The sequence below is a fragment of the Hippocampus zosterae genome, chromosome 12, assembly GCF_025434085.1.
Source record: "Hippocampus zosterae strain Florida chromosome 12, ASM2543408v3, whole genome shotgun sequence".
In the NCBI taxonomy this organism is placed as follows: Eukaryota; Metazoa; Chordata; class Actinopteri; order Syngnathiformes; family Syngnathidae; genus Hippocampus; species Hippocampus zosterae.
Window position 1 is genome coordinate 4049769 of NC_067462.1, and position 11886 is coordinate 4061654.

General features: G+C 43.5%; 2 protein-coding genes across 2 annotated transcripts; both read right to left on the bottom strand.

Annotated features, from left to right (window-relative positions):
• Nucleotides 1–18: 18 nt before the first annotated feature.
• LOC127611916 (ermin-like) lies at nt 19–3144 on the bottom strand. The gene is made up of 3 exons (XM_052082723.1): nt 2369–3144; nt 1697–1819; nt 19–1201 (listed from the first exon to the last, which is right to left on the bottom strand). Exons 1-3 carry the CDS (start codon nt 2631–2633, stop codon nt 921–923), a joined length of 669 nt encoding a protein of 222 aa, XP_051938683.1. The 5' UTR covers nt 2634–3144; the 3' UTR covers nt 19–920.
• Nucleotides 3145–3631: 487 nt separating this feature from the next.
• Nucleotides 3632–9702, bottom strand: cytip (cytohesin 1 interacting protein). The gene is made up of 8 exons (XM_052082707.1): nt 9490–9702; nt 8208–8245; nt 8051–8105; nt 6728–6830; nt 6140–6233; nt 5858–5924; nt 5692–5758; nt 3632–5225 (listed from the first exon to the last, which is right to left on the bottom strand). The coding sequence occupies exons 1-8, from the start codon at nt 9628–9630 to the stop codon at nt 4780–4782; spliced, it is 1011 nt and encodes a 336-aa protein (XP_051938667.1). The 5' UTR covers nt 9631–9702; the 3' UTR covers nt 3632–4779.
• Between the last annotated feature and the right edge of the window lie 2184 nt (nt 9703–11886).

Here is an 11886-nt window from a genome sequence, read left to right on the forward strand (position 1 = left end):
ATAAAATGAGAAGAAATCTGGATTAAATAGCAGTAATGTGTTTATTTAATCTTCGCATCATCTTATGTTTGTAATCGAAACATGGTGTAGAATAAGTTTAGTAAGTATAGTAGCGTACATTTGTGTTTGGATGTCCCATGACGTAGGTAGGACCAGTCTTTGTAAAAAAAAAAAAAAGTAAAAGCACATAAGAATGGGCTGAAAAAATTTGCCACCAGAAACTGAATTTGGTTCGTGAATTCAGATAATTGTGCTGAAAAATTAAAACCGAAGCGTACAAATTGAGAATTTGAAACTGAAGTCCAATAAACCTGAAACCGATTTTAAAATGACAATTTTCTCCGACGCTGTCTTATTTTAATCTCACTGAAAATACAACTCAATTCACTTCCAGGTCATTCAAAGCAAATTCAGTTTTTCTAAATCCAGATTCAAATGAGCAAATTAGGGAGAGATCGACGGCAGATGCACAGAGCTCAGGTCAACCAATCAGCACCTTTGAGCTCTCTCTCTCACCCCGCCCCCCCCCTTTTATTTTTCCTCAATGAAGAAGTGAGAGTATAAATGATTCCAATTTGATTTCTGGTGCTACATCGTTCAGTCCATACGGAGGTGTTAAAAACACAAGTGAATGAAGCTTTTTCAAGTAAACGGTTTGAAAAGTTGAACAAAAAGTAAAGGGAACTCATCATCATCTCTGTGGAACTTCAAAATCAATAAAGTGTCAAGATTGTGGGCAACATCACAGGAGACGGCCATGTACTATCATGGCCAGAGATGTGATTTAAAATTCCCTTTATGTTTTGTATAAATGAAGTTTTCTACTAATTAGCATACCGGTTTAGCGCAATGCCCTACGAAATGATCTGAATGGGATCATAATTTAGATGTGAAAATTGGTCGCCTTTTGCACCATGCCGTTACAAATTCATCATAACGTACTCAAATTCCTCGATTTTCTTGCGAGTGTTACCTCGCTGGATCTTGCGGTAGGAGACGGAGCTGTATTTGGAGGCGGCGAGGTGGTTAAAGGATTCCTGGCGGGCCAAGTTGTCCGAGGACTTCTTGGGGAGAGGTAGAGTGGCGTAGGCGGGGTCTCCGGAGAAGACGTCGGGATCCTTCTCCGTCTTGCAGCTGGAGCTCAGCTGCTTGGAGAAGCTCACGTCGTGACGTGGCTGCTTCTGCTCAATTGGTTGGTCCTCTTACATGTAAGCAAAGAGAAAGTAGCACGACGAGAGTGCTTAGCTTTTCTCGGATGCCCTTCCCTTATACAAAGGTGTTCCTCAGAGATCCATATTAGGTCCACTACTGTTTCATACTTATGTCACGAGCATTGCATGTGCTGCACATAATTTCAATACACGCCTGTAAACTGATCAGATTATCGATACATCCAGCTCCTCCTTGTTTATGTCAAACAGTAGTAGAAGGCAAAAAAAAGTTACTTATAAGACCAAGTCATTCTACTAATGCGGGCTTGTCGAATGGAAGTCATAGTTGGAGAAAAAAAAACCTGACTAGCAAGACAGTCGTTTTCTAGTCATGCAGTGGAGCTGCAGTATTGAAAAAAAAAATGTTACTAGGATGCCCGAGTTGTTTTACTCGGACGCTAAATCAGTAAAATGTTCAACAGCCGTTATACTAATGCACACTCATATCTAATATCATAAAGTAGTGGAAGGATTCACATGCGTACCTTGAGTCTCAGTATCTCGCCCCCGTGTTTCTTCAGCCCGGATTTCCTCACATGGCTCTTGGACTTGGATCTGGTGGGCTTCCCGACTACTCCCTGAAGGTTGGCTGTCCACTCTGGCCCCTTCTAGGATTGCAAAAGTTTGTGAATTTTCAGATCTGCCCTCACTGGTCGAAATGCGGTACTCTGATGAATGTGTTATGAGCATGAATCTAATCCTATTCTCTCAATATTGGTGTGGCCATTTTGTCCTTCCACTGGAATTGACTTCAAAGTGACGCATCACAAACGTCACTTGGGCAAACACGGACAAAATAGGTTAGCTGTGACGGTGGCAATGTGAAAACTTTTTTTTCTTTCTGTAATTTACATTTTCTGGAAATACTTATTCTGGAAATTTACAGAAAAATTTCGGAAATTCACCAGACATTTTTTGGAGATTTATTGAAAATATGCTGGAAAATTTTGACTGGAAATTTGCCTTGTTTTTTGAGATTTAATTGAGTAAATATAAATTGACCAAACATACTGAACATTTACCGAAAGACCTCTGGAATGTCTGATAAAATTTCTGTAAATTTGAGATTTTCTGGAAATGCACGATTTTTTGTGGACCAGAAATTTTCCAGCCCCTTTTGCATCGCTATCCACTGTTCAAAACTCATCTGCACCTGCCTGCATCCGAAGATCCGTTGGGCCTTCCGATCTCCTCGGCTTGGTCTTCGTCGCTATAGAACACCGAGTCGTCTCCTTCCTGCACTGCCCACACGTCTCCGTCATCTGCTTCGGAGTTGTGGACCTTCTTCATCTCGGGAGTGAATCCGCAAATGATCTCGAGTACCTGCGACGCCATGACGGCCTCCTCCGCCTCCTCCTCCTCCGCTTCCTCCCCATCGGCATCTGCAGACTTCGGAAACATTGGGCTCTCCCGCATCTCCATCTTTTCAAAACAATTTGGCTTTTTTTTATACCCGTCGATTCAGAAATGTAACGCGCCGAAGCAAAGCATTGCGTTCATGTCCGGTCGCAGCGACGAATGAGAGGTTCAAGGTCTACGCTTCTCTTGCCAATGGTTCGGAAAGAGTCCGTCCATTTAGTGCTGGACGTTGGTCGTGCAAGGTCAAGCTTGGCAGTCCTCTCTCCGATGTAATCGTTTGTGAGCGTTGGATCGCCAGCGAACAGAGGTTTTGTTGTGGGCTCCAACAAAGCCTCTTTGTAGACCCGAGCTTCACAACATACAGCGACTGGAGCCAAGCCCTAATCTTTCTTGGGTGACCAATCTTCTTTCTGTAATGTTTCCAGGCGGGATTAACATTCTACCGTAGGTTTACTATAGTGCTTATCTGTTCTCTTCTAGACGTCTTGGGAGCATTTTTGAACAATTTCTTACGAAAAAAAATATGTGCAGTGAAACCACAAAAGTTTTCTAACTGTGACCCACAAAAAAAACGCATCTAGTCACTGTTTTTGTTGTTCAAAAATGTTCCCAAAAAGATACGTGCGTTGATTTTGCACCATACAGTATTTGGTTGCGAAGGAAGCAAGAAGTGCTTTGGCGCAATAAGGGGGCATATCAATGCCAAGGATGTATGTTGAAGAGAGTCACGTGGCTTCATGTCGCGTTTTGGAGCTATCGTGTCTTATTTTGGTTCCAATGAACTATGTTGGAATGGATCGAGGAGCTTTGCTTTGGGTACCAGGAAGCTACGTTGAAGTAAATCAAGTCGCTTCACTAAAAGTGAAATGCGTAGATCAAAGGCTGAGCTCACATATGGAAATGAAAACAGAAGCGGTCACACCTATCTTACCCACATCCTGTATCTCTTGTCGCGCAAAGAGTCCCTTATTGGTTCTAAATACGACTCCGGTTGCTATGCGAAGATTGCCTCTGTGGCTCAGAAACATGTACGGCGGCTACGTTGCGACGAAAGCAGGAAATGCATTCGGTCTTTTATTCAAGCTAGTAGGATGCTGCGGAATTTGACATCCGACAACAGTTTTCATAATGCTTTTGTGCCACCCGCTAGAAATCAGTGAAGTGCAGACTGGGTGTGGAAAAAACAAACAAAACAAAAGACAAAGAGTCCGTTCTAAACAGCCAGTTCTGATCACTAACTGTCCATGAACATAATCACCACTAGGTTGAAACGTAAACATTCCGATTGTCATCCACCGTTGACGTACTCAAAACACCGAAAGGCAGGGTAGACGCATACCGATAATCTGAGCAGTTCTTAAATCAGTCTCGCACAGGGCAGTCTTGGTAAGAGCCTTTTTTTTGGGGGGGGGACTCATGATTGTCATTGAGATTTTTTTGCGCACGTGAGCTTTGCTATTGATCGGCTCGATTATCGAATGTCTCTATCGGATATTCCATGCTGTGGAGTGTCAAGAGTGACTTTTTGTCTCTGTTCTGCTTGGAAAATTGTTTCTCTCGGGAGTTCCACTCAACTTCTGGTTTCAGAGCAGTCGGAAGTAAGTCAGATGATTTTTGGTTTGGGGGACACGTGGCTGTACAAATAGTTGTGTGGTGTGATTATCGTTTGGTGTGGGTCAGGTGTGAAAAGAACACATTTTTAATCCTTGATCTCTCGCGGGTCAGTTTTGGTTGCAAAGTTTTTTTTGGGTCTAATTTTCAATGGAGGAATCATTGTGTGAGGTGTGCGTTGGTGACCAGGGCTCTGAAAAAATGATCGTGACCGATTATCCGGTGGTGCGTGGTATTACGAGTGATTTATTTATTTTTTCATCCCAATCTGATCAGGGATTAGGATGGCGTTTGTCCATGGGAATACGGTTCTGTTTATGTTGTCCTGTGGATCATCTTCAGTACACCACACACTATCAAGAGCTGTAACAGAGCACAATGTTTTCCCGCGTTTTCTATGAGGTCTCGTATTTAAATGATTGGTTAAATTGTTAGATAAGATTTCATGTACCTGTTTAAGAATGACATTGTCCAGTTTTTCATTATTTAGACAGAACCGATTTCTCGACCAATCCTGAGCCGTTTGTTTTTGAAATTCCAAAACTCTCACGCAGTGGTGACAGTTTTGGAATCACGGCGGTGTGGCGCAACGACCCCTTTAGGTCTCCTCTTCTTCAACCGATCTCTGATGCAGTCCCGGAATCAACTTGAGGATGTTTTTCCGAACGTTGGTCCGTTTGTTTTTTCTGGGCAGGGTACCAAACAAAGAGGTGATCCTTGCTCGATCCCAGGTAGGAGACTGCGAGCCGATGCTGCTGCCGCTGCTGCTGGCCAAGCTGGAGCTGCTGGATCGCCCGATGGTGTGATGGAAATGACTGGAGCCGGAGGAATACTTGCGCGGGAAGAAGTGTTCTTCTCGGGTGGCGCTGGCTGCGCCGCAGGGGCTGGGTGAGCTCAGGTCCCCGAACACGCTCCCTTGGTCACTGTCGTCTGTCATCAGTCCCCTGTAGCTGCTGTCGCTGGAAAAGCGGAGGCTGCGGTGGCCCGTGGGGGAGTTCTGAACTTCTGAAGAATCTGTTGAGAGGTTGCTTTCCTTCAAAGTGCCTGCAGACGAAAGACGGGAAAGTCTCGGTGAGTGAAAACTTCAAAAATCTGCGAGTCATCGACCAATATTTGGTGGGATTGGGACGGAGCCCTGCAGTGAATAGTTGTCCTAAAATGCTATCGGGCATTGCTGGCGCTAATTTGTATTTTTGATTATCACGTTCGCCGTTATCGAGCTTCTGAAGAACTTGCTGATGAGCCGATTATTTGAATCGGGTGTGTTGAACAGGGACACTTTTAAAACTGGCGGGAGTGCAGCCGTTTAGGACCAGACTTGCCTCGCCCTGGTCTATACAGCCTGGTTTTTAATTCATTCTGTGAAGCCTCAAATTAGTGAATTTTCTGAAGAGTACAGCGCAAATACGTGGGCGATAACTGCTTCAATTCCTATTACGTGACTGCACAGATGAGAGCGCGTGTGAAAAAGGAAGTGCTGTGGTCTGACAGCCGGGCCGAACCCTCTCACCTCCGATTAGGCGTTGTTCCCGTAATGTAAGCGCTTGCAGCTCCAGCAGTTTCTCACTCAACGATTGCTGCGCAGGAAGCAAAACAACGACAACAACAACAAAAAAAAAACACGAGTTACAAATCCATTGCTTTTGTCCTGGTTTAAGCGCCAGCGAGATATTCACCTTAAGCTGGTTCACCCTCTTTTCCAGCTCGATCCACTTCACCACACTGCCGCAGACCGTCTCCAACCTGGGATGGAGAACAGGCGCTCATCAACAATCGGGCCCCAATTTCATAATTTTCCTCGCTCCCAAAGAAAGTCAGAAGACGGCAGATTCTTGGATGTATTAAAAAAATAATCCGGCGGCAACAGCCGCAAGTCTTAAACTTGTTTCGTATTTACGATCGCAAATTCAAATCGGCCAATCCGCAAACTCCAAACCGTGCAGCGCATGTTGACTTACTTTAAACTGTTGGTCGATCCTCGTATCAAATCGAGGATGTGCTGGTGAGAGAGACCTTCGATGCTGTCGCCATTGATGGTGATGATAACGTCTCCTGTGATGGTGAGAGGTGATGGCGATGAGGACGTGACCACAAAAAGTATTTGGAGGCCAGGAAATACAGTCACTGGTCAGCGTTATCGGTCACACCCGTGCAGCTAAAACTGTTTCGATACGAGCGCTGTGGAAAAATTAACCAATGAAATTCAGACGTTGCCTTTGGAATTGTGGGTCGAAAGAATCAAACATGATACAGACCTGGACAAAAACGATGATGACCCCATTACATTATATTATAGAGAAATCATAAGCTAGCACGTTAGCTTGATGATGTCGTCACGACCTTTAAGAAATTCAAAATCTGCCATGCTGCTGTCTATCAAGTCATCTTTTCACAATCAAACCAAAATCAGGCTGACGTGTCTGTGAAGCCTGTTGAAAACAGTTTTCACATCGGATGTGCAGTTGTACTCCGTCTACGCTAAAAGGATGAGAAGCAAAAAGGTAAAATGAGGTCGAACGTTTGAGAGGAAGTGGGCCCCCGTTCACCTGCGGTCAGGCCGGCGGTCTCTGCAGCGCTGTTGTCCTCCACCCTGCTCACGAACGTGCACACTTCCACGGCAGAGCTGCTCCTCAGATGCAGGCTGTGAGTCTGCAACGACGGAAAACTTCATGAAAAAAAATTATTAAATAAGAAAAAAGCCGCACCAAAAAAAAAAAACAGCTGCTTTGAGTGAAGCCTGAAGGTTTTGCACAAACACAATCTGCAATTTGGAACCGTTCAACGGGAGGGTTTATTTCCGAGAACAGCCATCTCCCTCGTCAAGAGGGTGTGTGCACTTGTGAAACCACATTTACTTTCTCAGTTGTTTATTTTTACTTCCACTTTCTAAAATATAGTTTCTTTTTCGGTGAGGTTGGACAGGTAGGAGGTCAGATTAATGGGGGAAAAAAAATGTCTTTTTTTTTTAAATAACCACAAAAACCTGATATTGTGAACATTTGTGTAGATTTTTGATTCTTGACTGAAAAAAAATATATATATATATCCATCCATCCATTCATCTTCCGAAGCGCTTGATCCTCACTAGGGTCGCGGGGGGTGCTGGAGCCTATCCCAGCTGTCTTCGGGCAGTAGGCGGGGGACACCCTGAATCGGTTACCAGCCAATCGCAGGGCACACATAGACGAACAACCACCCACGCTCACACTCACACCTAGGGACAATTTAGAGCGTCCAATCAGCCTACCATGCATGTTTTTGGAACGTGGGAGGAAACCGGAGCACCCGGAAAAAACCCACGCAAGCCCGGGGAGAACATGCAAACTCCACACAGGGAGGCCGGAGCTGGAATCAAACCCGGTACCTCTGCACTGTGAAGCCGACGTGCTAACCACTGGACTACTGGGCCGCCTATATATATATATATTGGGGGGGGCATATTATTACAGTAATTAGGTTTGATTTGACTTTTTTTCAGAAAAGGCATTTGATTTTTTCAAGAGTTTAAACATGTTTTGCAGTCATTCTCTAACAAAACATGTATTTTTATTTCTTTAAATGTACTTTGTTACATGTTCAACTCTTGTTCAATTTTGACTTTAATTCCACAACAATACACATATTACACATATTATTATTATTATGACTTTTTATCGCAACAATGTATGTGTAGGTTCTTTGAAAGGTTGAACTGACATGAATTTGCTATTGTACTTTTACAACCTTTTTCGGGAAAAAAATGGCCAATTTCTTCATTCCAACGGCCTTTAGCGTTGACGTAGTCGTTATGTTTAATTGCCGTTAAGATTACGAGGGGTCCTTCGAAGAATTTCACGCCCCCCTCCAAGAGATTCCTGGGTAAGAGGTACCTGAACTTCAAATCCAAAGGTGTCATTGTCTTCCTTTTCCAGGACAATTGTGATTCTGCGCATGAGTAAATGTCAAATGTCAAGGTCACAGTTTGTCCACAACACATTTCATCTTCAAAAATAAATCAATAGGATCAGAGGAACAGTGAGGGTTTACCTTTGCGGATCGGAATAGTCAACCAGGAATTGTTTCGGCTGCAAAGTAAGAAATGCAAAAGCATGAATGATGCATGTACTGTACTGTACAATTATCACATTTGACTTCAATACTGCACTGCCATGAAAACTTACTCACAATGATATGAATGTGCTGTACAAATTAAATGCATCACAAGAAGGGTCACAGTTGAGTGTGTGCATGTGTGTGTGTGTGGGGGGGGGGGGGGATTCTTGTAACACCACCATGTTACATAACAAATGAGATTTTTTTTTTTACAAATCAGGAGCTTTTGGGCCACATATTCACACTGCGGTCGGCAATTAGTTGAAAACTTGACAGCAAATCCGGATAATCTGCCGCTCGATATCGAACTTGACAAAAACGATCCTTCAACATAACTAGAATTGTTTGGATCGCTTCTGCATACGCCAAATTTCAGCGTGTACTTTTTTAACTTATGATTCACACAAGTTTTTTTAACATGTGTGACAATTGGAAAAAAAACTTAAATTCAGCGGTGGGAGGTAACTGAGTATCAATACTTGATGAGTACATTTCAGTCGATTCAGTATATATCCGTTTTTTTACTTGAGTATTTTTTTTCACCGACACCTTTTTCCTGCCGACAATTCGCCAGGTGCTTTTTCTACTTTTTTGCTCTCGGTTTCAAAAATAATAAAAGCAGCTCTTGTTCATACCTAGTAGAAATCTACTTTTCCTTTTTTTTAATTTGGAAGTAAAATTCAGTCTACTCGTTTACTTTTCGGTCAGTGAAGGAGTCGATACAGAAGCGGTTTTCTCGCCAGGTGCTTTCTCTACTTTTATCGCTCTTGGTTTCAAAAATAGTCAAAGCAGCTCTTGTTCATCATTTCTAGTAGAAATCTACTTTTGCTTTTTTTTTTTTAATTTCCAAGTAAAATTCAGTCTACTCATTTACTTTTCGGTCAATAAAGGAGTCGATACAGAAGCGGTTTTCTCGCCAGGTGCTTTCTCTACTTTTATCGCTCTTGGTTTCAAAAATAGTCAAAGCAGCTCTTGTTCATCATTTCTAGTAGAAATCTACTTTTGCTTTTTTTTTTTAATTTCCAAGTAAAATTCAGTCTACTCATTTACTTTTCGGTCACTAAAGGAGTCGATACAGAAGCAGTTTTCTACACGTGTAGCTTATCGATTTTTTCAGACTCTGCGTACTTTCGATACAAGGAAAGCTTAAACGTGGTTGTAAAAAAAAAACAAGTTTGGTTGAGGAAATCACAACGTAAGTGTTATTAAGTCTCACCTTGGTTGCTCTGGGCAGCGAGTCGCTGTTGTGTCGGTGTCTGGAATGGTCGTTGCTGCCCCTCAGTGAACGTCTGTACCACAGCGAGCTTTTCTTCCTTTCGGCGCCGCCGGCCAGGGATGGACGTCCGCCGGGGTTCATGCCGGACTTGAGGTGGAGCGGGGGCAGGAGGTGGGGAGGGGGGTGTGGGGGGGGAGGCCAAAAATTGGGTTCGAGTCGGAACCCGAAAGAAGCGGATGCGTTTCAGAGCATCGTCATGCTGCATCTGTCGAGCAGTTGGGCCGTTTGTTTGACGGGGGCGTGCGCGTGCGCGTACGTGCGCGTACGCTGCGTCTGAACGCCGAAACGCGTCAAAGCGGATGTGGACGTCAACTGACGTTGCGAGGCGCTCGTGCGCACCCACGCATCGTGCATCGTGACCTGTCGACCGAAAAGAAATGTTCTTTGACTAACATTCACTTAAAAAAAACAGGTGTTGTTAAAGATCAATATTTACATTAATTTTATTTTTTTTAATCTGCCAATAGGTGAATGTACAGGTGACGAACCGCGGGTCGGCGGGGGTCAACCGCGTGTCAGCGGGGTTCATCAGTATTCGTTTCCAACTTTTTTTTGTTTGTTGGTAAACCATGCTTTGTATGAAAACAATTAAACAATAAAGGTGAATGTAAAGGAATAAAGAGGTTCTCTTTTAGGTGTCACAGTCGAGTGAGCACACAAGTGCATGTGCTGTGCGACACAGTCGTTACACTGCATTGTCTCCATTTGCCCTGCATGAGCAATAGAGATCAAATAAGATCAACTTTTCAGTGTTCATCCATTTTATGACCCGCTTGATCCTCACTAGGGTCGCGGGGTGTGCTGGAGCCTATCCCTGCTGTCTTCGGGCAGTAGGCGGGGGACACCCTGAATCAGTTGCCAGCCAATCGCAGGGCACACAGAGACGAACAACCATCCACACTCATACTCACACCTAGGGACAATTTGGAGTGTTCAATCAGCCTTGGAATGTGGGAGGAAACCGGAGTACCCGGAGAAAACCCGGGTCCAACATGCAAACTCCACACAAGAAGGCCGCAGCCGGGATCGAACCCATGTGAGGTTGACGCGCTAACCACTGGACCACCGAGCCACCTGTGAACAATATTATTTCTAACTGAATTACCCAAACTTATTTCATGAGGTGAAAAGGTGAAAACGCTAATGGAATGTAAAGCCAGTGTGGCTCTGCAGACTGCAGACTTGATCGGGTCAATTAGTACAGCGCAGAGTTCAAAGCAAACATGGTGAGGCAGCATTCAGCTGTTACGCCGCACACAAATGGAATAAAGATGCCAACAGTCAAGCCCAAGTGTAAATGCTTTTCAAGCTAGGCTTCTTTCCCTTTCCTTTGATTAAGGTCTTTTATAGCATTTTTAAATACTTAATTCCATATGTAAGATTGATTTAATTTTTTTTGTGGTATTTTTTAAAAGCTGCTACTTTTTTTTTTGTCTTCAGTTTGTTTATTTCCAAATGCTTTCGAATGTACTTTTCAGCTTACTTTCATCTGCACTAACCAGCAGTAAAAAAAATAAGGTTACTTGTTTTAGATTGAATAAATACTGAGCACTTTTTACTAGTACAATTAAATTAGTTGTATGCTTACTTTTAAAAATTAACTTAAAAGTACTTAAAAGTACTTAAAAGTTGACTTTTTGCCAAGGTACTCCCACCAACTTTTCTAAGCTGCTTACCTACTGATCTCATTGTAAAGTTTCTTTACGTACGAGAAGATGCATGGTCTGATGGGGAAAATAAAGCACGGGGGTCAGTCACTCCCCCTTGAGACAGTTATTGTTTCCTTTTGGGCAGTCTCAGCAATTTGATGCAGCGAGTGTCGGTAACAAGCAAAGCGTGACAAACACCTGCAAGCTTCAGAAGGTTTTTTAGCTCGCATGCTTCCATGCAGAAAGGCTCAGCCGCCTTATGGGGACGATCAAAAGGAAGATTTATTGAAGGCAACCTCCCCCTACCCCACCACACCCCCTCCTGTGTCACTCCCTGTATTGAGAGCCCCCAAAATATTCACGGCATCATCACGATCAAAGTCCCATCGTACGGGCTGGATCGGATTGAGCAAAATCCACATGCATATTCTTTTGGAAGTAAATCAAAGCTTCCGTTTTGTTTTTTTTTGGTTCTTTGAATAAATATGCTCACGTCATGTACGACGTACGGCTACAATATTAGGAATCCGCACAATGGAAACTCCAAGATGTTTGTTTTGTCCACGCGTAAATTCCCGTGTCCAGTATTACGTACTAAAAAAAACACTAAAACGACTTTCAAAGTGACAAAGAAACTCGTGGAATATGATGAGCTTTGCAAACAAAAGACAACAACAACAACGAACCC

Bases quoted from the DNA above. Each gene is read 5' to 3' on its own strand.
- LOC127611916 (XM_052082723.1), bottom strand. From the start codon at position 2,633: ATGGAGATGCGGGAGAGCCCAATGTTTCCGAAGTCTGCAGATGCCGAT. The intron at 1,820-2,368 runs GCAGGTGCAGAT...TTGCAATCCTAG, and splicing joins CAACGGATCTTCGGATGCAG to AAGGGGCCAGAGTGGACAGC. The intron at 1,202-1,696 runs GTACGCATGTGA...CTTACATGTAAG, and splicing joins GCGAGATACTGAGACTCAAG to AGGACCAACCAATTGAGCAG.
- cytip (XM_052082707.1), bottom strand. From the start codon at position 9,630: ATGAACCCCGGCGGACGTCCATCCCTGGCCGGCGGCGCCGAAAGGAAG. The intron at 6,831-8,050 runs GTACCTCTTACC...CCGTCGTTGCAG, and splicing joins CCTTTGGATTTGAAGTTCAG to ACTCACAGCCTGCATCTGAG. The intron at 5,925-6,139 runs GTAAGTCAACAT...TCTCCATCCCAG, and splicing joins GGATCGACCAACAGTTTAAA to GTTGGAGACGGTCTGCGGCA.